The sequence below is a fragment of the Geotrypetes seraphini genome, chromosome 8 (assembly GCF_902459505.1).
Source record: "Geotrypetes seraphini chromosome 8, aGeoSer1.1, whole genome shotgun sequence".
Lineage (NCBI taxonomy): Eukaryota > Metazoa > Chordata > Amphibia > Gymnophiona > Dermophiidae > Geotrypetes > Geotrypetes seraphini.
Genome location: NC_047091.1, coordinates 5,706,656 through 5,733,107, shown reverse-complemented (window position 1 = coordinate 5,733,107; position 26,452 = coordinate 5,706,656). Strand labels below are relative to the sequence as shown.

The window sequence follows — 26,452 nt, the reverse complement described above, 5'->3', positions numbered from 1 at the left end:
CTGGAAATCAAGTACCAGGTGCACCTGGCACCAGGCTTCAACAATACCCAGCTACCCCACAAGTCCATTGTAGTCACCTCAGTGCTCAAGAGAGACAGAGGAGACTGCACTAACTCCAATGCACCACCAGGGAAGGACCATAAAACCCTGTATGCCATCGGGAAGAAAATGTACCAGAGTGCCATGGTTTTAAAAGTATTTCCCTATAACTTCAATAAGTGTCCCCTAGTCTTTGTAATTTTTGATGGGAATAAAAAATAAATTCTCTTGTGGGTTAACAAATTTTTATACAATTGTTGAAATTCCTTGTGCTTTTCTTGAGGAAGAACTCCTCAAAAGCTGGAAGTTGTTTAAAGATTTTAACTAAATGAATAAACAGAATTGGTAATCGACTATTTCTTAACAAGGATGACTGAAAAATGTGTTTGCCAAAAGAAGTCCAATGTTCTGGCTTTTCTACCAGGGAGGAAGAAAAAGCATATGACCTTGAATAATGCTTAAGTTGTGTTCTCTCAAAACCTGGAAACTTTTGTCTTCTATACAGGATGTCAATGTTCCTGGGGGGCTACCTGGACTGACAAAGGGGTCTCCCAGTTCTTAAATAGAGCATCTCCTATGACCTTATGTAAAAGGTACTTTGATACAATCATTTGGATGCAATTAATAGTCAAGGAACTCAAAAAGTTCCAAGCAATTTTCTTCCTCCGTCTTCATTTTAATGGATAAAACCTATCCCATTGTCTCACAAAGCCAGTAAAGATATGCTTTCTGGTGGACACTTACAGCTTTGAGGTGGTGGAGAAGGATCAGAAGGTATGCCATAGGATTCTTCTGTTGATAAGTAGCAGTTCCTCATTTGAATGGTTGCAGATATCCAAATCAGGTTCCTCAAAATATTCTCTCCTAGGTGAATCAGGGAGTGGGTGGCAAGAGAAGCAACAAATGAAGGAGTTGATGCTCTAGGCCAGGAGATAACTCCTCTGCAGATGATGCATGAGTGAAATGGGTCCATGACATAGAAACACAGAGTATGACGGCAGAAAAGGGCCGATGGCCCAACAAGTCTGCCCATTCAAGAACCCTCCCTCATCAAGTTCGACCTCCCTCAACAAGTCTGCTCACTCAGGAGTCCCCACTCAAGTCCCCCTCCCATGAGAATCTATCTTACAAGCATAACTCTGTAGCGACTCCACTTGTTTGTCCCATCGTCTCTTGAAGTCGGGCACGCTACTGGCCTCGACCACCTGGCGTGGTAGATCATTCCATCGATCAATCACCCTTTCGGTGAAGTAGTATTTCCTGGTGTCTCCATGAAATCTTCCCCCTTTAAGTTTTAGCGGATGCCCTCTTTTCACTGTGGAACCCTTAAGAAAAAAGATTTCTTCCTCCACTTCATTGCGGCCCGTAATGTATTTGAATGTTTCTATCATGTCCCCTCTTTCTCTGCGCGAGAATATAAGTGCAGTCTAGTCAGACATTCTTCATATGGGAGAGCCTTAAGTCCTGAGACCATCCTAGTGACCATTCTCTGAATCGACTCCATCCTCTTCACATCCTTTTGATAATGCGGCCTCCAGAACTGGACACAGTACTCCAGGTGCGGTCTCACCATGGATCTGTACAATGGCAGTATGACTTCAGGCTTTTGGCTGATAAAGCTCCTTCTGATGCAACCCAGCATTTGTCTAGCCTTTGCTGAAGCTTTCTCCACCTGATTTGCAGCTTTCATGTCTTCTCAGATGAGTACTCCCAAGTCCCTTTCTGCAGTAGTTCTTGTTAAGTTTTCAACATTCAAGGTGTATGATCTGCATGGATTTCCGCTTCCAAGATGCATTACTTTACATTTTTTGGCATTAAAGTTTAGCTGCCAAGTACTGGACCATTGTTCCAGTAAAAGTAGGTCCTGTTCCATAGTGTTGGGCCTGGTTGCGCTGTCAGGTTCTGTTGCCCTGGCCACAACGTTGCATAGTTTAGCGTCATCGGCAAATAATGTAATTTTGCCTTGAAGTCCCTGAGTCAGATCCCTTATAAAGATGTTAAACAGCATCAGGCCCAAGACTGAGCCCTGTGGCACTCCGCTGGTCACTTTTGATGTTTTTGAGGGAATACCATTTACCATAACCCTTTGTAGCCTGCCGCTAAGCCAGTCTTTTACCCATGCTGTCAGTGTTTCTCCTAGTCCTAACGTGTTCATTTTGTTCAATAACCTACGGTGTGGGACACTATCAAAAGCCTTACTAAAGTCTAAATACACGATGTCCACGACCTTGATGCTTAAGCAGGCGTGCATGACCTCATCCTCTGTCGATGTCTCAATGTATATCTTCAGGCTGGGCTGGATATCTTTAAAGCCTGCAAGATTGTATCTGCATTAGTCCCGAGAGCTGTTTGAGCAAAGCCCATATCTCCTCCTGTAGAGTCAGCATTTGCACCAGAAGAGACAATCAATGCTGGTTGTCTGGTGTGGGAGATGGTTGTTGAGGAGTGTCTGAGAGGAGACATGATCTACAGCAATGGAGTGCGATCCATGGTGCATCGAGAAGGTGGACATCTGGGAAGATGCCCTGCCAAGCCTAGAAGGGGAGAATGTTTATGCCTCTTAGCTTTCCTACATAAAGTGTCCCTTGACGCATGAGGCATAGCTGAAGATGTCGAATCTTGTCTATGAAGAGAGCCCGTTAGTATGAATTTCTGGAGTTGTATTCAACATGGTCATTTTCTATCTGCTACTTGTGTGAATATTGGACAGAGCACCATCTGAGATACTTAAAATGCTTGTGGAGGAATAATTTGCAAAGAATACTATATAATATGCCTTACAATCCCCTGTAGCAGGGGTAGGGAACTCCGGTCCTCGAGAGCCGTATTCCAGTCGGGTTTTCAGGATTTCCCCAATGAATATGCATGAGATCTATTTGCATGCACTGCTTGCAATGCATATTCATTGGGGAAATCCTGAAAACCTGACTGGAATACGGCTCTCGAGGACCAGAGTTCTCTACCCCTGCCCTATAGCAAAGCCAGTTCTGATGTGAAGTGTATGTAGGTGGTATGTGGGAGGGAAGGAGGAACCCTGCACCCCATTGGGAAAAAACCCCATTGGGAAAAAAAATGTAAAAACCCAAACTAGGGCTTCCCCAAAATTGTCCCAGTAAAAATATCCATATGTAGATTTTAATCTCCTACATGCTCATTGCAGATATCCTGAAAAGTTGACAATCTTCAAGATCACCTGATCAGTTCTCCATGCCCACTCACCAAGTGACCTGGAAGACTTAAATTTGGTTTAATCATGAAATCTAGGAATATTTCTATACCACTTTCACCTAGAAGAAAAGGAATGGCACACATCAACCTAACAATTGTGATCCAAAAGGCAATTCTAGGTACTATGTTTAGCTCTGGTCACTTGTTCCCACATTCCCTCCCCATGCCATTTACCACTTGCGCTTCATATAGGCTGCAGCACGGTTTCCATAAAGCATAGCGCTGCTGGGGGCTTTCTGAACAGCTTGGCTGTACAGTTCAATGGCTTGGCTCCACTGCTGGCGGGCAAAGGCATCATTGGCTCGTTGTTTCACTTTCTCCAGGTGGGGAGGAAGCTCCATCTGTGAGCTGCAAGCAGAAGGGAGGAGATTAAAAATGTTCTCTACATCAAAAGCAGCCAAAGAGCAAACTGAAGGCAGGAAAAATGGAAGTCATGCCAATGATGGAGACCAGACAGCATGGTTAAACTAAAAATTCTGCTTAGTGTTGCTTGTCTTCCCAGAAAGAGGTGCAATCCTCTGCCATACTATTTAAAATGCAATTTATTTTTGCTCTGGGCAGAAAACAAGCAGTCCAGCACAGAAATTCCACACGAAAAACAGCAGAGCAAAAACAAGAAGAAAAACTGTGGAACTGAAGACCTTGATGAAGTCTTTATTTGAACAAGGTGCAGATTGAGGAACCAATATAAAATACACAGTAAAAGGTTTGTGGTATACGTAGACCAGACATGGGCTGTGTTTCGGTTATAAAAGACCTTCTTCCGAGGTCCAGTACTGCTATAAGCTACAATTAAAGAATGAGCAAAACAAAATACTGTGTTAAGAGTAATCGTAGTCGATCAAAGCGATGCCGTCTAATCAAGATCATCATCTTGAATGGGGTTCCCTGAATGGAAAAATCTTAATAATCAATTTAGTTTAGAATTCTTATGCTTTAAGGTGGACTTCCTGGGACACCAGGTCGCACAGTGGTATAAATTGATATCTGGATTCATGAATAAAAAAACAAGGACTGGTCTTCGGGACATTTGGAGCATTGAGATCAAGCATCAAATTACTGCGTCTCAATGGCCACGAATTTGGTCTTGGAGGATGAGATGTAGTGTGTCTGCATCTATGAGACAAACTTGGTTTTTTCTGTTACATAGAGCATTCTGGACCCCTGTTTGTTTACAAAAATCAGATAGCTCTAAGTCTAATAGATGTTGGCACTGTCATCTTGAAGCAGGGACTTTAGATCACTTATTTTATTGTCCATTTATTATTTTATTGTCCATTTATTTTGGCTTTCTGGAAATCAATATGGGGCCAAATAAATTCTTTATTAGAGAATCCGGAAGCCCTATCATATGATACTATTTTATTTGGCATGTCAATGAGGGCAAAGAGTCAAATATCCTAAAAAAATAACAGGCTTTTGCTAATTATGACTGGAGTCGCCTTTCAACATATTACATTTAATTGGAAGAATTGGAGTAGATTAAACTACAATTTCTGGTGGAATTCTTTATGCCATATTTATAAGATGGAAAGAGCACTAGCCACACAGAATGGACATTTTAGTAAACTTCTTTTTTTTTTTTGTTTTCAAATTCTTTATTCATTTTTCATCTTACATCAAGTACACAATATTACACCATTTGAAATTTTGACACATTACTTGAAATTCATCCAATTATGATTTTACATACATAAATTTATTCCCTCCCCACCCACTCTTCCCACAAGTAATTTAATTCAAAATATCATATAAATATTGTATTCTTATCTATTAATAAACCCAATAAAGAAACTTTCTACCCTCCCCTCCCCCTACGTATAAATTTCAAGATGTTTGGGGCCATTGGCAAATTATTTTAATGAATAAATAACATTTTTCCCGTAATAATATAATTGATAATGAGGGGGTAGGGTGGGGGGGGGTGATTCTTTCTAAACAATTTGGATGAATAATTAAAAAATATATATTGTATAATATAAGTGAATGTATATGGAATGATAGGGAGGGAAGGGGATAAATTTCATTAATTTACGATGGATGTAATAGAAAATCAAGTGATGTTTTTAAGATCAAATGTTATTTCTTGATTCACTTGTTGTTAAGTTGTAAAAATGAATAAAGATTTTATTAAAAAATAATAATAATAAAAAAAGATCATCATCAGTTCCAGTTCCAGTTTCTTTTTTTTTTTTTTTTTGCTCTGTGGACCATACACTACTGCAAAAAGAATACATTTCAGCAGAAAATGCGTCATGGCATAGTAGTTGATAAAACAGGGTAATACTAGAGAAACAAGCTTTGTATAATACACATTTACTTACCTGTAACAGGTGTTATCCAGGGACAGCAGGCAGATATTCTCACAGATGGGCAATGTCAACCACAGAGCCATGGTACAGACAGTGCAGGTGTACTTTCACTTTAAAGTTCTTAGAAGTCTTGAGACCACTTGTACCATGCATGCGCGTATGTCTTCCTACCCAACATCGGCCCGCAGGACTATCAGTTCAGTAAACAAGCTAAGAAGCCAACTAGGGGAGGTGAGAGGGTTATGAGAATATCTGTCTGATGTCTCTGGATAACACCTGTTACAGGTCAGCAACTGTGCTTTAATCCAGGACAAGCAGGCAGCATTATTCTCACAGATGGGACTCCCTAGCTTCTAAGAAAGGGATGGAGGGAAGTTGGCGACTAAACAGAATAAACATTGTAGAACTGCTTGACTGAATTGACTATCCTGTCTGGAATTAGTCTCCAGACACAAGTGGGATGTGAAAGTATGGACCGAGGACTGAGAGCTTGCTTCAATAAATGTCCTCAGTGGGAGTGGAACAAAGTGAGCTACTGAGGCTGCCCTGGTTTGTACTTTGTTTGCTGTAACATGACCCTCAAGTGGTAGCCCAGCCCGAGTATAGACAGTAAGTGAAGACAGGGCAGTGAGAGAAGTGCAGCTTTCACAGGATGAGAAATGTGGTTCGGGGTAAAACGCAGGTAATGGTATAGATTGGTTGAGATGAAAATCCGAGACTACTGCTGATAGGTATTTAAGCTGAGTAAGAAGAAAAAAAACTTCATCATAAAAAAATGTTGAGTAAGGTTGATTAGGTAGTTGAGAGAGTAGAAGTCTCTGATTTGGCGAGCAGATATGATACAAAGGGAGACTACTGTGTAAATGAGGTGTTTGAGAGATGAAGTTGCAGATGGTTCAAATGGCAGCTTCATCAAGTGGCGAGGATAACATGTAGGTCCCAAGCAACTAGAAGAGGCGTTGACATAATGAGTCCATTCATGAACAGAGAAAGCGAGAAAGCAACGTATGTGCGGTCAGAAGCTTGTTGTACAAAGTTGATATGGAGGGATCTCACTTGTAGACTCCAAGAATCCCGAGTGTGAAGGCTGGCCAGGTGAGATCCTCATGGATACATGGGCGGCATCTGTTGATAGTACTTTCTGATGCAGAGGAACATGAAATAAAAGCCTCTGAACAGGGTTCTTAGAAGTAATTGCCACTGAAGAGATTGAGTGGGGAGGCAACCAGGAGATGCTGCGAGAGCTAGCCTGCAACCACTGAGGGGCTAGAGTGCATTGAGGAGCTCTTAGATGCAGTCATGCAAATGAGGTTACAGCTGCCTTAGTTGTCAAGTTGTAATGGTATGGAAAAAGGTGATGTTGAGTGTCTAATTCCTGCTGAGTGAGCCCTTATGAATTCCAGAGTCTAGATTATTTGGAGATAGGACTTTGTAGCAGAGTGAAAATCCTAGAAGTTGTAATACATGTAACATTAGGTCAGTGGCTGATTGGACTACTTGAGGTGATGATGCTTTTATCAACCAGTCATCCAGATAGGGGAACATGTAAAAGCTGTATGAGCAGAGTGTTGCAGCCACTACAACTAAATACTTTGTTAACACTCTGGGTGCTGATGGAAGATGATGCTGGCCTATTCAAAAGTACAGATAGGGCCTGTGAACTTGCAGAATAGGGATGTGTATATATGCTTCCATGAAATCTCGAGAGCAGTCAGTCAGTCATTCTCTTGGAGGGGATATGAGGTTGTTAAAGACAGTATGCCAAATTTGTCCTTGACCAAGTATTTGTTGAGAGCACAGAGGTTGAGAATTGGTTGAAGACCTCCTATCTTTCTTGGTATGAGGAAGTACTTGGAATAAAATCCCTAGCTCTTCTGAGGAGGTACTGGTTCATTACCGGGGTGCCGTCACCCATCAGTTAAGAATATGCTGCCTGCTTGTCCTGGGATAATTATTAGAATGTCAAGTGATTTGTACGAATTATCTGATTGAATATTGTACACTTGTTGCAAGAATTAAAACTGAATAAAGAATTTAAAAAAAAGAAAGAAAAAGAAATCACTCGTTGTATGCTCTGACCGCCTCTTCCTGTACTAAAGTCAGGCCTCACCAATCAGGAGCTGCTCTCTCCTGCCTCTCCAGCTGTCCTCTCTTGCCTCCCCTTCATGGTCGGAAAATACCACGAATGACCAGGGGAGCACTATATATACCATATTTTTTGCTCCATTAGACGCACTTTTTCCTCCCAAAAGTGGGTTGAAATAAGGATGCGTCTTATGGAGCGAATACCTAAAATGCCGCCGCCCCCCTCCCCCCGGTTACCTTATTTTAATGCTGCCACCCTCACTTGCTGGACGTAGCTTCCTCCCTGCGAGCGGCGCACAAGGCTAGCTGGTCTCCGCCGCTTTCCCGAGAACAGACAGCAGATGGGGCAGCCTCTTCTTCTGTTCTCTCACGGTATAGCGGCAGACCATGCAGCCAACCTGGTGTGCCGCTATGCCGCAAGAGAACAGAAGAGGTGGCAGCCGCATCTGCTGTTCTAGGGGGAAGCGGCGGGGACTAGGCAGCCAGCCAGCCTTGTGCACCGCTCTCAGCAAGTGAAGGCGCTAGAAGTTAAAAAAAGGTATGCGGGGGGGAGGAAGAGGGCCGGGGCCTGCCTGCTGCCTGCCTGGGGGGTAGGGATGGGGTAGGAGAGGCCGGGGCTTGCCTGCCTGCCCAATTAAAAATAGGGAGGAGGGAGAGGCCGGGGCTTTCCTGCTGCCTGCCTGCCTACCCACCCTGTCTCCTATACCTACCTGCCTGCCTGCCTGCCCTGTCCCGGCCTACCACTAGACCACCAGAGGGGGGACAGGGTACAGAGCCTGGCAAGAAGTGTGGGGTTGGGTGCACAGCCTGGCAGGGAGAATTTGGTTCAGAATGGTTTTTTTCTCGTTTTCCTCCTCTAAATCTAGGGTGCGTCTTATGGTCAGGTGCGTCTAATGGAGCAATAAATATGGTATGTACAAGAAAGTATGTATGATCTATATCATTATTTTAAATTTTTTATGTATTTGACTATTAAAAAATAAAGAAAGAAAAAACAGAGTTCTTTTTCATTGCTTTTATTGGATTATTTTGTAAAGAAAATGGAACATATTAACCAGACAAGCTTGCCATTGTAATGGTCTCCTTACCTTATATGTGCTTTTCCTTCTGCCAATCTGAATCCATTGCTATGAAGATGGATTCCATTTGACACACCATTGGTTGAGGTTTTTCCATTCTGTATTTCTGGGATTACAAAGAGGAAAAGAAGTTCTAAACCATATCAAAAGGAACAGGCTTACTATACCTTACAACAGAAAGCAACACACACACACACACAAAAAAAATCATACAAACTAGAATATTAACTAACCCTGGATTAGCACAAATCAAGGACTTCACAGCTCTGCGTGAGAACTAAATGGCTCTACTTAACATCTGTATTCCACTACCACCAATCATGGGGTCTGATCACCCCCAAATAATTAAACAAATTCCTTGACTATGTTCAGGGAGAGATTGTTTGTTGGGTTTAGCTCCACCAATAATTTTGTTGGCTTCTATGGTACCAGTAACCCTTCTGATACACTACAGGGTCAAGCCAAACAAAACGTTCTCTTTCAAAAGAAAGTCTCTCCAATTGGATATAGTTGGGTTGGGAGAGTAATGGTGAGTACTGGTGGGGCGGGGTGGAGAGTATCACTGGGGGAGGAGAAGGGGGGATTTGAGGACGGGAAATGGGGTGCCTCTTTTAATATTCACCTCCCCCACCCCTCAACATATTTCACTCACCAATAGAATGGCACTTCCTTGGCAGGAGAAAAGTGTATGGTCGCTGTTTAAATGTCAGGTCAAATAAATATACCTTAAAAAAAAAAACCAACAAACAAAAGAAAAAAATTTAGAGCAAGAAATGAAAAAGCCACAGAAATAAACCATGATCAGATAAAGATGAGGCCCATCCAATCTACCTATTTTGTGTGTAATGCAAAAATCCCTCTAGCATTAATATCTGGCTTTAACCCTGGGGAAGTAGGAGCAAAGACACGCTCTTTATTGTGTTACATCCAACCTCTTGACTCCCCAACAATTCAGGGGAAAGTAAAAGAACCCTGTGCAGATGCAGTCAGCTCTGCACAGTAATTTCTTCCTAGTCCTAAACTGCTAAAATCTTTCTCACTCCTGCTCTAGGGAAAAAAGCTCAGTCCGAGGGCAGTGCAGCAACCCAGTTCAGATTTTCAAGATTTCCACAATGAAAATGTATGTATATGCATACAACAACGGAAGCAAATACACACGTAAATCAATCTTATGCTTATTTGTTGTGGAAATATTGAAAACCCAAGTGAGTTGTGGCCCTTGAAGCCTGAAGTGGTAGGGACAAGACGTAGGGCACAGTCCTCAATGGTCACACAACTTAGTTGAGTTTGCAAGATTTCCACAGCAAAAATGCATGAGATTATTCCACACAAACTCAAGAGTTAAGTGGAGGAAATACAAAAATTCAAATTAATCCAAACCTCCCCACCGTTCGACTAAGAGTCACTATAAGAAGAAAAAAAAAAAAAAAGCCTCAGGTCTCAGGCGAGCTTTTGCTTTAGCTCAACCACCTATGCCCACAGCGGCATAAAAACCCCCCCAACTTTAATCAAAAGTGACTCATCGACACATTAATTGTTATATGGGACCCATATTCTCTACAACTTAAGCTTGCTATAATCAGACCTTTCAGTTACGTTTTAGTCTTATATAGTCCTTTTTTAGCCAACGTTTCATGCTTCTTCAGGGCAAACGGACTTTCAGAGTCATACAGGCAGCTTGAACTGTTGTCCTTCAATTTCTTCCACACCACCAGCACCCTTTCCTTCTATCTTGAGGTGGTTAAGTTCCCAGATGCTTTTGATGTGAAGAGTCAAGTAATCACTTTATAAATAGTGATTAAAGTAGAAAATAGAATAGAGAACCTGTAGAAGGCACAACAGGGCACCAAGGGACATAGAACAGGTCCTCTGAAGTACTGTTCCAAGGTGCTGGCAACATAGGAGGTAGGAGGAGGGAAATGAGTCCAACTTCCCTTTGCCCACCTCACAGGGCAGTGAGAATCCCTCCCCCCTTTTAAAACAAAAAATAATGTAGCTGCATGCCAAGTCTTCCCTTTCCCTTTTCTACATGGATAGGTCACTCTTTACTACCATGAGTTCCTACCTGCTCGCCTCCCATATTAACTAGCAATTCTGTCCCATCTGGGCTGAAAGTCACATATGTAGCTACTAGGACACGCAGACGGTTGTTATAGTCAGGCAGTTTCACAGGAAGGTGTCCTACAGAGAAACGAGATGTAGCCAAGTTATTTTAACACAGCATGTGTTACACTGTATTTTCTAAAGCTTGGCAGCCAGCTAAGGGCACATGGACTGGGAGAGGTAGGGAGGGGGCGAGGTAGAAGCACAATTATGTTATTAATGTAATCTTTAAGTGCTGGATTCATCTGCACATTTCTAGGGCAGTAGTTCTCAACCTAGTCTTCGGGGTACCCCCCAGTTAGTCAGCTTCTCAGGATATCCATAAACATGCATGAGATTTCTATACCATGCATATTCATTGTGGGCATCCTGAGACCCAACTAGCCACATCAGGCACTGCTTTATTGCTTCTGTTCTGAATAAACATTCCACTGCTTTCATTGCTTTGTCCATCTGTCTGCTTTCTATTTACAAATCAACATCTCTCACTTTTTCTGTTGCTGGGTGTTCGAGGACTGGGTTGAGAAACTCTGCTCTAGGGCAGGGGTAGGCAATTTCGGTCCTCGAGAGCCGGAGCCAGGTCGGTTTTTTAGGATCTCCACAATGAATATGTATGAGATGATTTGCATGCACTGCCTCCTTGAGATGCAAATCTATCTCATGCATATTTATTGTGGAGATCATGAAAACCTGACCTGGCTCCGGCTCTCAAGGACCGGAATTGCCTACCCCTGCTCTAGGGTATAAAGCCCTGATGTCCCAAACTAGCGCATCCTTCATGCTCCGCTTCCTCTTCCGGCGGTCCCACCCTTTCTGACATCAGAGAAAGGGAGGGACCGCCGGAAGAGGAAGCAGCGCAAACGCAGGGCTCAGAGAAGGGGCGGGACCGCCGGCAGAGGAAGCAGCAGGACAACGGTAGGCAGCTTCTCCTTGATGGGGGGGGTGGGGAGGCTGTGGGGGTGTGAGTGGTCCTTCGGGGTGGGGGTGCGAGCGGTCCTGCGGGGTGAATCGGACGTCGGGGGGGGGGGAACTATGTAAAAAAAAAAATTGTACAACGCGCTCACGAATATAACACGCATGGTTATACTCGGTTTGTAAAATCGTGTATAACGCACGCGTTATATGCGTGAAAATACGGTAATAGCTAACATGGAAAGGGGAGTATGTTATTGGCCACAAAATCTAAAACGTTTCCAGTGGCCGGAGTGACCTTACAGAATGCTTTGGTTGGACAATTAAGGCTATGTACAGACTGCCCTAAATTCAAGAAATTACTAAAAACTCAGTTGTTTGTTGACACTTATATGTAGGAGGTTGCAGTACGTTCCATTTGTTCCAATTTTTGAAACATTTTTATGCAGGATGTTCATTACTAAGTGATCAATGGAAAAACGGCTGGGTAGCCATCGGGCCACAAGCTAAGTGCTCTTCTAAATTATTTATTATGTACAGCACCATATAGATACAATACGGTATCATAGTCTGCATTAAAAAATCAAACAAGACCTATGATGAATACGTCACCCTAGTAAGGACATGAAATCAGTTCAAGTAGTGTCTCGGGTGTTTGAGGTCTCGGTAAACACATTTATTAGCTGCTTGACAGCTTTTTTATATCAAGTTACATGTGGGGTGTTCATTACTGCCTGCTTGCAGGCTGCAGAAAACAATGTATGTCGTATGTGGACAAGATCTTAAATGTAGATAATGGTGGTTGGATGTCACTTTAATTTTATGAATGTTTGTTACTTAGAAACCGCATAGAGCTTAGGTGGTATATAAATTTAAATAAAAAAAGTTTTAACAGATTCAAGTACAACACCCCCCTCCCCCAATCTGATTAAAAATTGCAAAGCAGGCATGGTGACAATGGCAATCTCACCTGCTACATAGTACTGTGCAGCTCCATCTGGGATGGGTTTCTGTCTGTCACAAAAAGTGTGGACTGCAGTCAAAGGACTCTGCTTTAGGTTTTTCCTAAAGAGGGGGAAAAAAACCCCCAAACAGGATGAGATCTGTTCTAGGTTGGGAGGGGAATAAAGCTCTCCTAGTTCTTTTGTCCCTCAGCTCTCTGGCTAGCAAATTTATTTTATTCAATTTTCTATACCGTTCTCTGAACAGTTTATATGAATTTATTCAGGTACTCAAACAGTTTTCCCTGTCCTGGTGGGCTCACAATCTAATGTACCTGGGGCAATGGGGGAATTAGGTGACTTGCCCAGGGTCACTGAGGCTGCGGTACGCTCTCCCCTTCCCATCTGTTGGGAAAATTTAATCTTGGTCTTCTATTGAGCAAATGCATTTGCTGCTAAACTACTAGACCAGCCCATAAAATTTAGTCTAATCTAGATATAGGAATTATTTATATAGTTAACTATAGGTCAAAGGACAAGTGAGCAGTTTGTAATAAGACCCTCTTAGAACACAAAATATAACACAGAGAAAACAAATCATTAGAATGCTTTACAACAGTGTTTCTCCAATTTTGATTATACTAAATTAAATTATACATTTTGGTGGAATTCAGTTTGTCACATATATAAGATGGAAAAGATGTTAGCGTTACAACAAGGGAATCTTCATAATTTTAAAAAAAATATGGGGACCATTGACTAATTACTCTAATGATCAGATATCTTAGCACATGGGTAGCATATATGTGGGGTTGGGGTGGGAAATGTATGTATATTATATGGAATTAGGATTATTGATAAAAAGGGGGTATTTATTTTATCTTACAAGAATATTTGATTGTAAATACAAGTGATATGTGAAAATTGTTTGTATTATGTTTAATTCACTTGTTGTAAGAATCAAAAAATGAATAAAGATTTACAAAAAAAACAACAACAATGTTTCTCAAGTCAGTCCTGAAGTACCCCCTTGCCGGTCAGGTTTTCTGGATATCCACAATGAATAGGCATGAGATTGCAATATTTGGCCTCCATTGTATGCAAATCTTTCCCATGTATATTCATTGTGGATATCCTAAAAACCTGACTGGCAAGGGGGTAACTCCAGGTCTGGCTTGAGAAACATTGCTTTACAAAGCACCTGCTTTTACAGCACTGAACTGAATACCTCAACAATTAAATATCCACATTAAACACTTGTAAACAGCTGAGCGGCAGGGGAAGCCCCAAAGCCCCTGCTGTACTTTTTTTTTTTTAAGTTTGGCAGGAGGAATGCCCACTCCCGTCAGCCAGCAGACATGCCTCTTCAAGATGGTAAGCCTTCCCTTTCCCGGTGCATCCTGACATGCACTGGGGAGGGGCAAAGGCTCCAATTGACTCTGACACCTAAGACCCCTCCCAGGAATCCTTGTGTGCATCAGGAGGAGGGTTTTCCTGCCAGCAAGACTGCTTTATACTGGTATGGAACAGCTTTTGTGCTTCGAGGTCTAAGGGAACTCGCTGCTCAAAAACAAATGCTGAAGGCTTAAAGGTGGTCTGCTTTCACCTGTGGTTATGGATCATGCGGATGTCATAGATCCGAACGAAGGGCCCACTGGCTCCCACTGCTAGGTAGTTGTTGTCTTGGGGATTGACAGTGAGGCACTTTGCCTCTACCAGCTGTCCACAGTACTCTGTCAGATCAATTAGCACTTCAGAGCGCTTGCTGCTCTCTCGGAGGTCATACTGCCTACAGGGTAGTTCAGAAAGAAAAATATGCAGGAAGATTTAGATATACTATACAGTGGCTAACTTTGTTATTCTAATACATTTGAGATCAGCTTTTGAGAGCCGCTCCCTTCAGACCAATACAGGTATCAGATATTGCCAATTTCTTTAAAATTCAGCCACTTACACACTAGTAATTGCTTTACAGTTGTGAAGTATCGAGATGTGCCCGCATCTGGAGTACTGCATCCAATATTGGTCGCCATATCTTAAGAAGGATATGGCGATACTTGAGAGGGTACAGAAAAGAGCGACGAGATTGATAAAAGGTATGGAAAACCTTTCATATGTTGAAAGACTAGAGAAACTGGGGCTCTTTTCCCTAGAGAAGAGAAGGCTTAGAGGGGACATGATAGAGACTTACAAGATCATGAAGGGCATAGAGAAAGTGGAGAGGGACAGATTCTTCAAACTTTCGAATACTACAAGAACGAGAGGGCATTCGGAAAAGTTAAGAGGGGACAGATTCAGAACCAATGCTAGGAAGTTCTTCTTCACCCAAAGGGTGGTGGATGCTGGAATGCGCTTCCAGAGGGTGTGATAGGTCAGAATACGGTATTGGGATTCAAGAAGGGATTAGATGATTTCCTGAAGGAAAAGGGGATAGAGGGGTATAGATAGAGGATTACTATCCAGGTCCTGGACCTGATGGCCACCACGTGAGCGGACTGCTGGGCCTCTGGTCTGACCCAGCAGAGGCACTGCTTATGTTCTTATGAACTGTTTTAAACAAACAGACACCAACTCCAGTGGCATACAGAGGCCGTTCCACTGGCTTCTTGAAGAAAAACAAGTCTTCATATCTCAGCCAGAAATACATTTAGGCCCAAATTCTGTATACAGCACCATAAATAGCGCAGATTTGCACATGCAATTTGTTTAACAAGCCAAATCGGTGCTGATAATTGCCAACATCCCAATTCCCGTCGTCCCCGTTCAGCTCTCTAATTCAGAGATCAAATCAACAAGGTGTGTGTGCTTGAAAAAAATAAAATAAAATTGGTGCACAGTAGAATTGTCTCCCAAATCCGGGGCTCCACAACGATCTGGATCCTGGAGATCCATTCAAGTTTGCCACATCTGCAACCACTGCAGTACCTCTCGGCAAAAGCAGAGGAATAGAAAGCGTCTTGGAAAAACAACTGCAGGCACAGCCAGCTTACCTGCTGGCACACCTGAAGGAAGACAAGAGAAGAGGCCTTGGTCTTGCATGGCAGGGTCCCCATAATGGGCACAGGGGCCAGCAGAAGAGAAACAGGCAGAGACTTAACCATGTACGAATGATAAAGCATATTCACAAATTCCGGGGAAAATCCATCCTCTGCGGTGAGAGCTGACCTCTGCACATCAGGTTTGGACTGTTTGGAGAATTAGTGAGGTTTCTCACCAGAAACGCGCTTGCGTTTCGTTGAAACGTTGCCAATGCGCTCCCCAGGTTCCCCCAACACCATTTTCGTGCAAGTCAGGGCAGAAGGTATTAGAAGACCCTCCCTGGAGGTTGAAGGCACCAAATCTGGGCAAGCCTTGCACCCCTCATGAGCCACAGTGTACGTGGAACACAGCTGCACATCTGAAGGCCATCTACCGCAAATGAGACATGAATTCATCCCATCCTGACCTGAAGAAGCCATCTATGAAGTTTTCTTGCAAAAATGTAGCTGGGAAGTACGAAAATATACTTAAAATTAAAAAATTGGGAAAAATCCAAGATGGCCACCAGGGGTGACAATTTTGAAGAAAAAGAGCCCCGGAAAAATACAGGAACCTATTGGTCCAGGAATAAAGTGGGATTGTACAAGAATAAGCTATTCCATGAAATCTAACAGGTTCAAATAACCACCCATTTAGAGGATATGCCTAGTTCTTAATTCTAGGGAGAAGTTGCCAGATTCTAGGTTTACAAAAAAGCGTGCAGAGCATAAGGCAGTATAGATAGGTCTGGAGAGGAAGCAAAACAAAACCAGACTCACTTGATGCAAAAACTTCTCACCTGATCAGCCCATCCTCTGCTGCACTCCAGAAAGTGTTAGGCCACATTGGTGCTGTGGCAACACGCTTCACCCTGTTCGTGTGATCTCCAAACATGTGGATCGTTTCTTTAGCAGTCAGATCGTGTACATGCACTTTGGAGTCGGCCGCACCTGTGATTAGGATTCTATCACCAGCATGTGGCAGGAACTAGGAAAAGGACAACCAAAGACACAGGCAAGCAACAATATCAAGACTAGGTTACTTACATTCAAGGATCTGAACATGCATGCTACACAAGGAATGGTGTGGGGGAAAGCAGAATTGTTTACATGTAAGGGAAGTTCTCCATGGACAGCAAGATAAGTCAGTCACATAAACCCTCCTGTCAGCCTCTTTGGTTGAAGCCATTTACACTTCTCCCTCCATATTCGCGAGGGTTAGGGACAGAGCCGGCCCGCGAATATGGAAAAATTGCAGATAACTTTTAAGGCCGACTTTGACCCACCCCCGCCTCCCTCCTGCATCCCGGACCTCCCCCAGACCTTACCTGGCGGTCTAGCGCTGATGCGGGGCAAGAGCGAACTTCTTATGCTCCTGCCCCGTGCAGAGCCGTCATCATAAATGGCTGCTGTGAGTTCCTGTTGTAGTCTCGTGAGACCATGGGAACTCATGGCAGCTATTTTTGATGACGGCTCTGCATGGGACAGGAGAGTAGGAAGATCACTCCTGCCCTGCGTCACTGCTAGACCACCGGGTAAGGTCTGGGGAGGTCCGGGACACAGCATTTCTGTCTTAAAAAACAAGGGGGAGATCCGGGCCAAAAGAAAAAAAAAAAAAGCAAATAACTGAATTTCTGGGTACTAAACCCGCAGATTCGGAGGGAGAAGTGTATAGCTTTGACAGACTGAAGGGTTAAGGAAGTGATGCAAGAGTAAAGATATGCACATGTTCAGAAAAAGCTTTCAACTTTTATGGACTCCTTGAGAGCAAGTCCAGACTTGGCACTACTGAAAGATAGTGTGTCCATTGGTACTTCAGATTTTTTTTTTTTGGGGGGGGGAGGGGTGGTAATTGGTAGTTGTATGTTTTGCTCTTCGATGAACCTTGTTCAAGAAAAAGGGCAGAAATTTCTACATAGTTGTGAAGGTTCATGTTGCCTAAGAGATCATGAAAGCAAATGCTTTTTTTTGAAACATATGAAATTAAGACTGTGTATGATGCAACCCTAGATTGGATTTGTCAAAATGCTATTACAATGGAAGCAGGCCCCAAACATTAGGGAAGATCAGGCAGTCAAAGTAAAATAAAGGTTCTTTGAATTTGTGCAGCTGTCAGAGGCACATACTTTAAGCTGCATTTTCATAAGGTCTGTGTTTTGATCGTGATTGTTGAGTTTAATCATGAGAGGAAGCATAAGGCTGTAGGTTCACCTATGATGCCCTACCACCTTTGCACTGGCTCCAGTTAAAACAGCATTTACTCATACAACACCCACACATGTTTCGATCACACATTCTGATGGTCTGCAACATCTGCACAGAAAGTAAATTTATGAATTAAAAGTCCCCATATCAGCCCAAAAAGTGCACATTTCTATCAAGCTGATAGAAATGTGCACCAGAGGAGGTGGTAGGGCAGAGCACGATTTTGGGTTTCAAAATGGGATGATTTCCTGAAGGAAAAGGGGATTGAAGGGTATAGTTAGAGGGTTACACTACAGGATATTAAAGGATTAAGGAATAGAATGTTTTAGGTATAGGATCACTTAGAGGTCATGGACCTGGGGGGGCCGCCGCGGGAGCGGACTGCTGGGCATGATGGACCCATGGTCTGACTCGGCAGAGGCCATGTTTATGTTCTTACTTTACTTCAATACATATACAAACACAATGAATTTCATCCAAGTTTCTCTCCCACATCTTCATGGTCCCATACATATTCATCCATTTCCTTAAAGCCTAGAGAATATGTATAGTGATGGGTATTTCAAGGTTCTCCTGGATGGTCTGGATTATTTTTGATCTACTATAGTGTAGCATTTTTCCTATCCTTGATTTTGCCATGCAAGCATCTAGGATCAAATAGAGTATGTTAGACTAAAGCCTCCAGAAGAGCGTTCCAGTTTTCTACCACTCTCTAGGTGAAGAAGAACTTCCTTATGTTTGTACGGAATCTATCCCCTTTTAACTTTAGAGTGCCCTCTCGTTCTCTCTACCTTGGAGAGGGTGAACGACCTGTCTTTATCTACTAAGTCTATTCCCTTCAGTATTTTGAATGTTTTGATCATGTCCCCTCTCAGTCTCCTCTTTTCAAGGGAGAAGAGGACCAGTTTCTCCAATCTCTTACTGTACAGGAGCTTCCTTTTGTCACTTTTAGCTCCTGCTCACCTTGACGGAGAAGATGTTTGCTGTGTGGCCAGTGTGCATGGACAGCAACTTCTTATGATGGAAGGGATCCCAGACGATAGTATGTTGGTCATCAGAGCCAGATGCTAGTAAACTGAAAGAAAGATGGAGTAAAGCATAATTTTAGAGGCAAAGATATGCGGGAAAACTTTCCAAAAATACAACCAAGCTGTAAAACAAGTTCGAGGTAGAACGAACCCGCTACTGGGATACACAGGTTTCAGGTTTATTTGATATACCACCTTATCAGAATTCAAAGCGTTTGATATACCACCTTATCAGAATTCAAAGCGGTTTTACATAATATAAAAACAAAGTATAAAAAGAGCGTACGATAAAGCACAGTTACTTACCGTAACAGTTGTTATCCAGTGACAGCAGGCAGCTATTCTCACAAATGGGTGACTTCAAGTTTCTTCAAGCAAGTCTGCTTGTGAGGCGTCCGCATCGAGGCTCTGTCGGATGACGTCACCCACTTGTGAGAATACCTGCCTGCTTTTCCTGGGATAAAAACAAATTACAAATGATGCTACAAACATTAACTTACCGATACAGGATGGAAAAGGGCAGAAATACAATTTGTATAAAGAAAAAGAGGGAGAGAAGGACCAAAACAAAAGGAAGGGGAACAATAAAATAGTCTAGTATTTTGTAAAATAGGCTAAAATGATTAAAAAATGGCAAGGAACTGATTTCCATTACTGTCCTTAGAAGAACTATTATATACTGAAAGCGTCTTTAAAAAGAAAGGCCTTCAAGTTACTTTTAAATTTATCAAGGGATGTAATTTCTCTTATATAATTTGGTGCTGAGTTCCAGATGGTCAGAACTGCTGTATGTTTTGTTAAGAGCCTCCAAACTGTGTGTCAGTAGGGACACAAGAAAATTGGTGGTGGTGGAGTGATGCCATGCAGTCTTCAGAAAGGTAGCTTAAATATAATAAAAAATGTTGATAAAAACAAGTGGTATCCAAGATATGACCATTGAAAATTAATACCTATCCAAATCACAGTTTATACATAAAATATTTTAAAAATAATTTGCAGTGCTCAGCCCCACAACCTATTAAATGTTCAAACATGAAGTGAACTATACATAGGCTGCCATCAGACCATCATTGCAACTATAATGTCTGTTCCACCACAGTCAAGATATAATTCACAACGTAGAAAACAAATGCCCACTTATCTGCTTACAGTGGTGTCGATAATGGGTCACAAAACAGGCATCTATGTTGAAAGTGCTAATGCTCGATTAAAACATTCCTAACTCCGTAAAATACGAGTCTTCCCCCTCCCCAACTTGAGTTTCACAATAGAGAATGACACGGTGAAAAAATTCATCACCGTTCCCGTCCCCACGGATAACCGCGGGAAACCATCTTCATGTCATTCTTTAAGGAGAGAGGGAAGAATCAGAGTATGAATGGCCACAGCCACTGACCCACAAGCTTTGCTTTGAAGAATGTTGAGATTGAGCAGCAACATTCCAGAGCAGATATTGTGATGTCATAATGCCTCATTCCACCAGTGCCTAAGAGCCAATCACATCAGTGATGTCACAATGGCTTCATTATCCTTGGCTCCCATAAGAATCAGAGTATGAATGGCCACAACCACTGACCCGCAAGCTTTGCTTTGAAGAATGCTGGTGTAGAAGGACTGAGGTTGAAACAGACACTACAGAATGACAGTCTCTGGTATCCAGAGCAGATATTGTGATGTCATAATGCCTCATTCCACCAGTGCCTAAGAGCCAATCACATCAGTGATGTCACAATGGCTTCATTATCCTTGGCTCCCATAAGAATCAGAGTATGAATGGCCACAACCACTGACTCTCAAGCTTTGCTTTGAAGAATGCTGGTGTAGAAGGACTGAGGCTGAAATAGGCACTAGAAAATGACATAGGATTATTTCCCGCGGTTATCTGCGGGGACGGGAACGGTGACAAATTTTGTCACCATGTCATTCTCTATTTCACAACTCAGTGCTTCCTCAAGAGGGGAAATTTTTTTTTTTCCACAGATTCGAATCGCAAGGTAATCCAAGCCGAGCTGGTTCAGCGGTTAAATTAATGTCATGAGCAATCTTGCTTTCTACAAACAGTGCATCCTCTCATCCTGCTTTCTCAGAGAAGCAGAATGCTGGTTAAAGCAGGGACAGAACATGTCAGTGCTTCAGGCCTGCTAGATCATAGCAATAACTGATAAAGAGCTTTTCTAGAACTGTGTTTTGACAAGAGTGGCCTAGTAACTGCAAAACTGGGACACAAGACGTTCAGGCAAGTCACCAACACCTTGTGTTTAATGACCACTACTCAAAAAAAGTCAAGGTTATATTAACATGGGACCACAAGAGGTTCTATAGCATTTTGCCAGTAAAAAATTGGGAGTTCTAGTCAGAAAAAAGTGACCACCTATTCAATAGTTCTGCAGCGGCCAAGTGGGTTTACAAAACAGATTGCAAGCTTTGTTGAGCTGTGTGCCTTGTGTAGTGTTAAACCATGGCGTCTTAATACTGAAATCGAGTGGATGACATTAGTTTGAATATCTGCAGACTATAGTGATTGGGTAGAACTAGTGACGTTTATGTATACATATTATGTCTTCATCATATGATTAAGTCTGAAATAAAAGAGAGGAATGCCGCAGCCATGTTCCCTAGCGGATAAAGCATTGAACACGGGGCGCTTGAGTACCTATATACATATTTATATTTAACTTATTTATGAACTAATATTTAAGACATTTATCTTAAAATAGCACTATACTGAGACTATATTTATATTTTGCAGGGGGATTATCCTTGATAAAGCCCGATTAGGGCGAAACATAGTTTCTATGTCAGAGTGCCAACCCCCACCCGCGTAGACTGAGATGAGTACTAATATATCTTAATTAGAATATATAAGTATACTACTGATTGTGAGACTGATGACGATCTTTGGTACCACTATTCTGTATAGAGGAAAGTTTACTATATACAGAAGGTACCGCCGAGGTCTATGAAATGTTCTTTAAATGTTCAGAGAATTATCCATAGAGACCAATATTATATCTATGAAAGTATTTGAGTGAAGGGTCTTTGGAAAAATTGATTGCTGAGTAGCTGATTTGTGTATACCACGGCATGCACTGAAATACATAATGCAATCTGACCAAGGCCTCATCTGGGTACCTTCATTGAGGGCCCGATTCTTGAGCGCGTCCCAACTGCAGATGGCGGTAGGCGACTTACCAACATCTGGCAGCCAATTGAGATGCATTGGAGGCAGTGCATTCAAATCTCTATCATGAATATTCATTGTGGAAATCCTGAAAACCTGACTGGCCGGGGAGCCCTCAGGACAGATTTGGGAACCACTGGTCTAGAATGTTTCACCTATTGCACTGGACGAGTCATCATCAAGGGAGAAAGAATGAAAAGGGAATATGCTATAGTAACACTTACTCTCCTTTTTCGTTCCATTCCAAGCAGTTTACACATCCTGCATGACCCTGAAGAGGCAAAGGAACAGAATGTTACAGGGATCCCTTGTGTTACACATCCACAAGTTTCAAGTTTATTAAGGCTTGATATACTGCTTTTCATTGTCAAAATGGTTTTCAACATTGTATACATCTTTAAAGATTAAAAAAAAAAAAAAAAAAGAAGTTGGAGTAGATTTGGGGCTATTTGGGTGCCTGTTTGGGACAACTTATCCCATTGAGGCCGAAGTGCTCTCCTGAACTTTTGACACTGGAGTGCTGGGGGTGGGGGGTAGTAGTGATCTGGTTTTGAGTCTTTATGGTTTGTGCGAAGAACAATGCGATAGACTTTCTTATCATTTGTTTTATTTGGGCTATGCTTCTGAATGTTGTGTTTTGTGTTAAAATAACAAAAAAAAATTTCAAATAAAACTAATAAAAATTTTTTTCAAATAAAACCAAAAAACAGAATTGTAGACAAGTTTCGTGAACTACAACACACACAAGAGGGCAAAAGGAAGGGTTATATTGCTAAAATAAAAATGAGGTAGGGAAGGGAAAAACAAAATGGCAAGCTGCAATGTAAAGGATAAGTTCAAGATCTAGGTCGCTTATGATTCTTTAAAGTGAAGCATTGATTTGAATTTGGAGAGGTTTGGATTCACGCCTAAGAGCAAATGGAAGTGCATTCCACAACGTTGGGGCTACCACTGTAAATATTGTTTTATGAGTGGTGCCAAAAAATAATTGCCTAATAGAGGGCACTGCAAGAAGCGATTGTTGGGTGGATCAAAGTGGTCTTGATGTTGTATATGGAATCATGTGCCATACAGTTTTGCACCAAACACACAAACTGTCCCCTTCAAAACCAAATTCATTAATCAACTGGTGACTTAAAATGAAAACTTCAGGTTTTCAGCCAAATACCCATAAACAAGGTGGCGATGCAACTTTGTTCCGGTGTAGAAGGGACTAAAGAGAACGGGAGAGACTGGAGCTGCCTAGCCTGCAGGAAGTTCTCTGCTTTAAAAATTGCTAGAACTGCCGGTGGATATGAAAGATGAGAGATTGAGAAAGATTCTGGAAATAGGGATGGAAAAAACAAACAAACCCAAGGGATATAGTAAAGGAGGAAAGAAGGAGAGAAATGGTGAGCATAGAGTCGTGGGGAGAGGGAGATGATTGTGCCCAAGGATAGCAGGGAAGATAAGAGAAGGAAACTAGACAGATTTGAAAAGGAGGAAAAGTTGATCGTGAAAGATGGATATAGGGCAGGCAGAGAAGAGAAAAATCCAACAACAACAAAAAAAGGTGTAAATAGACAAGAGCACAGGAAAGCAGAACCACAGATAAATAAAATTTGAATCCGACTGCCCAGAACTTAAAAGGTCCTTTGTGATTCTTTGACTCCCTTTCTGGTTTGTACTTTTGTTTTCCCTCGCTGCATTTATTTCTTAACCTGTTACCAACCTAAAATAAGGTTGTTGTCTACTTTCCTGTTTGCAGTGGTCTCTCAAAGGCCTTTGAAAATGGCTTCTGAAAACACACATGCTGCAATTTATTTTTTACTATGTTAAAACCCAGCAGGATGAAAGACATTTTTGTTAGATCCAAGGCCAATATGGGCAGAAGCATATTAACAAAGAACATTACAGCAGATTGATGAGGCATTACCCACCCTCTACTACAAGAATCACTCAAATGTGGCCTGGTATAAACCTATGACCATATTATGTAAAAAAATAAAGTTGCAGAATTTATCAACCCAATCTGTTTGGTACTTGCACCATACTAACTTTTGCTTGCTGTTGAAACATGTCTGGCCCCTGGTTAAGGTCTAGGTTAATCAATTTCTAGACATGTCAAGTTTGATCTTGTCTCTGATAAACCATACATCATTTTAACCCTCGATATTGCTGGCCTTCCATTTCCTCTTGGAGTCTGGCAACCGTATGGCAAGTTCTAATCACTAGACCCTCTCTATGAGCCTAAACAAATTAGACCAAGACCCCATGAATCCTTTGGCTCTCACCTGTAGCTCCGTCTCCAGGCCCAGCCGTCTGATGAAAGGATCTGTGACATGATAATGCCTCTCAAACCTTAGCGCACCTCTCTCCTGCAGGACATTTCCAAAGAAGCATACTTTGCAGTTCACACTCCAAATCAATAACAATATTGAACCATTTTAAAGTTTTTTTATTTTTTTGTATTATTTTAAAAAGACACAAAAAAATGTTGTCTACTTCCAAAACGGACACCCAATGAGATCCTCATGCTCCTGACTCAATCTAATCATACTGGGTCTGGGAGGCACAGGGAGAAAGGCAGGGCCAGCTCGGACTATGGACTAGGTAAAGCCCTGGCCCATGGTACCACTGATAACAGACTGGGCTTTTGGCATCCTTTATCTATCCCTCTAGAAGCTTGAAGGTAGACCAGAAGGAAAGATTAGGTTCTTACCTCAATCTTTTTCAAGTAGAAAGGCATACGAATCTTGAACCAGTGGTTTATTCACTTCTATTGCCAGTTGTGAAAAAGGCATCATATACATTTTCCAGCTACTACTACTACTACTATTTGTCATGTCTATAGCACTGAAAGGCATACACAAAGCTGCACATTTAACATTCAAATAGACAATCCTGGCTCAAAAGAGCTTACGATCTAATTTGGGCTATGCTGTTGCTCCTCAGTTTGTACCAAAGCAGTTAACCACTAAAAGAGGATAAATAAAAGGGGAGGGGCATGGGGAACGCCAATAGGAAACAAATGCCAATAGGAACATAACAAAAACAAGGTGGACCGAACAAGCCACCTACCTGAGTGCAACTGGCAACAACACTTACATATGTACTTATGGGTACATAAAGACACTCGTCAGTATATTCATCTATCTCTTGGTTGGGAAACATCAACCTTGGCACCCAAAGATCATGTTTGTAGTTTGGGTATTGTTTTGGATGCTGGACTCCAAAATCTGGTGTCTTGGCTTCAGTTTGCATGACTTCTGCTGTGAAGGGGCTCTCCAAATACTGTAAGGATTGTGTCGGCTTCAGGTGGGTCTTCCAAAAAAAAAAAAAAACCAACAACAAAAAACACCCAAAAAACACCCGATGCTCCAACCCAGGACCTGCAGCACTTTGACAACTTGTGCTCCTGCTTTCTCGCTGTTTTCCTTGGATAGTGTTTGATAATCTCTCCAGCATATGGAATCTCAGGAACTTCATGTGAACCAGAAATATGGTACAAATAAGCCTCCTTCAAATCCAGCGAAACAAGAAATTCCCCCAGTGCCACCAAGGCTATGACTGAATGAACGAACGGTCTCCCATCTGGAATTAGGGCACTTTCAGTGCTTCATTGACCGATTTCAGATCCAGGATTGGTCTCCAGTCATCCGAGTCTTGCTTGGGCACATCAATGATTATAGAGTATCTGCCCAAGCCCAATTCCTCGGTCAGTATGGGTTCTATAGCTTGAATATTCATGAGCCCTTTCACCATTGCACAGACCCTGATCACTTTCACTGGCCATCCAGCCAAAAGATTCCATAAATATACCCAGCAGGGAACAAAAGAGTTCCTGCTTGTAGCCCTCAAATGTTGCCCAGCATCCCGTGGTTGCCCAGGCCTCCCAGTAAGGTGACAATCTCCCTCTTATCTATCCGCGGGAGTTGGCGACTGGCCTGGCAATATTGGAACTTCTTGGAGGCTGCTACAAGGCATGAACCTGAGGAATGAGCTCACCTGGAACCCCCAAATCTCTGTCAAGAGCCTTGAAATGATCTCTGAGCAGAGGATCCTAATGAGAGCCAACAAAACCATCAAGAACCACGAAAAGCTCCATGACCTGTCGTTCCCCCTCCCCCCACCCTGGTCTGGCATATACCTAAGGCAATAATCTACCACATTGGCCATAAGATCATCCAACCCCTCACTAATGAGCATTTGCCCTTGAAAGGGAGCCTGCTCAAAGTAGTCTTGGAAGTAGAATCACCCATTCATTGCCTCATTCAGAGCATTCTAAGGGTGGAGACAGAATAAGCAGAGATCTTGCTCATGTCCCTGAGAGAGAAAGATAA

At 42.3% G+C, this 26,452-nt stretch overlaps 1 protein-coding gene across 2 annotated transcripts in view; it reads right to left on the bottom strand.

The window, feature by feature from the left end:
* Positions 1–26,452, bottom strand: part of WDTC1 (WD and tetratricopeptide repeats 1) — a 57,609-nt gene that overhangs the window by 15,699 nt on the left and 15,458 nt on the right. For both annotated transcript variants that reach the window (XM_033955815.1, XM_033955814.1), the window contains 10 exons: positions 24,404–24,487; positions 22,355–22,401; positions 18,885–18,996; positions 16,517–16,704; positions 14,306–14,488; positions 12,729–12,823; positions 10,809–10,924; positions 9,396–9,468; positions 8,753–8,849; positions 3,442–3,615 (listed from right to left, as the gene is read on the bottom strand). In XM_033955815.1, the coding sequence (XP_033811706.1) occupies positions 3,442–3,615; positions 8,753–8,849; positions 9,396–9,468; positions 10,809–10,924; positions 12,729–12,823; positions 14,306–14,488; positions 16,517–16,704; positions 18,885–18,996; positions 22,355–22,401; positions 24,404–24,487 (1,169 nt within the window). The remainder of the gene's footprint in view (positions 1–3,441; positions 3,616–8,752; positions 8,850–9,395; positions 9,469–10,808; positions 10,925–12,728; positions 12,824–14,305; positions 14,489–16,516; positions 16,705–18,884; positions 18,997–22,354; positions 22,402–24,403; positions 24,488–26,452) is intronic.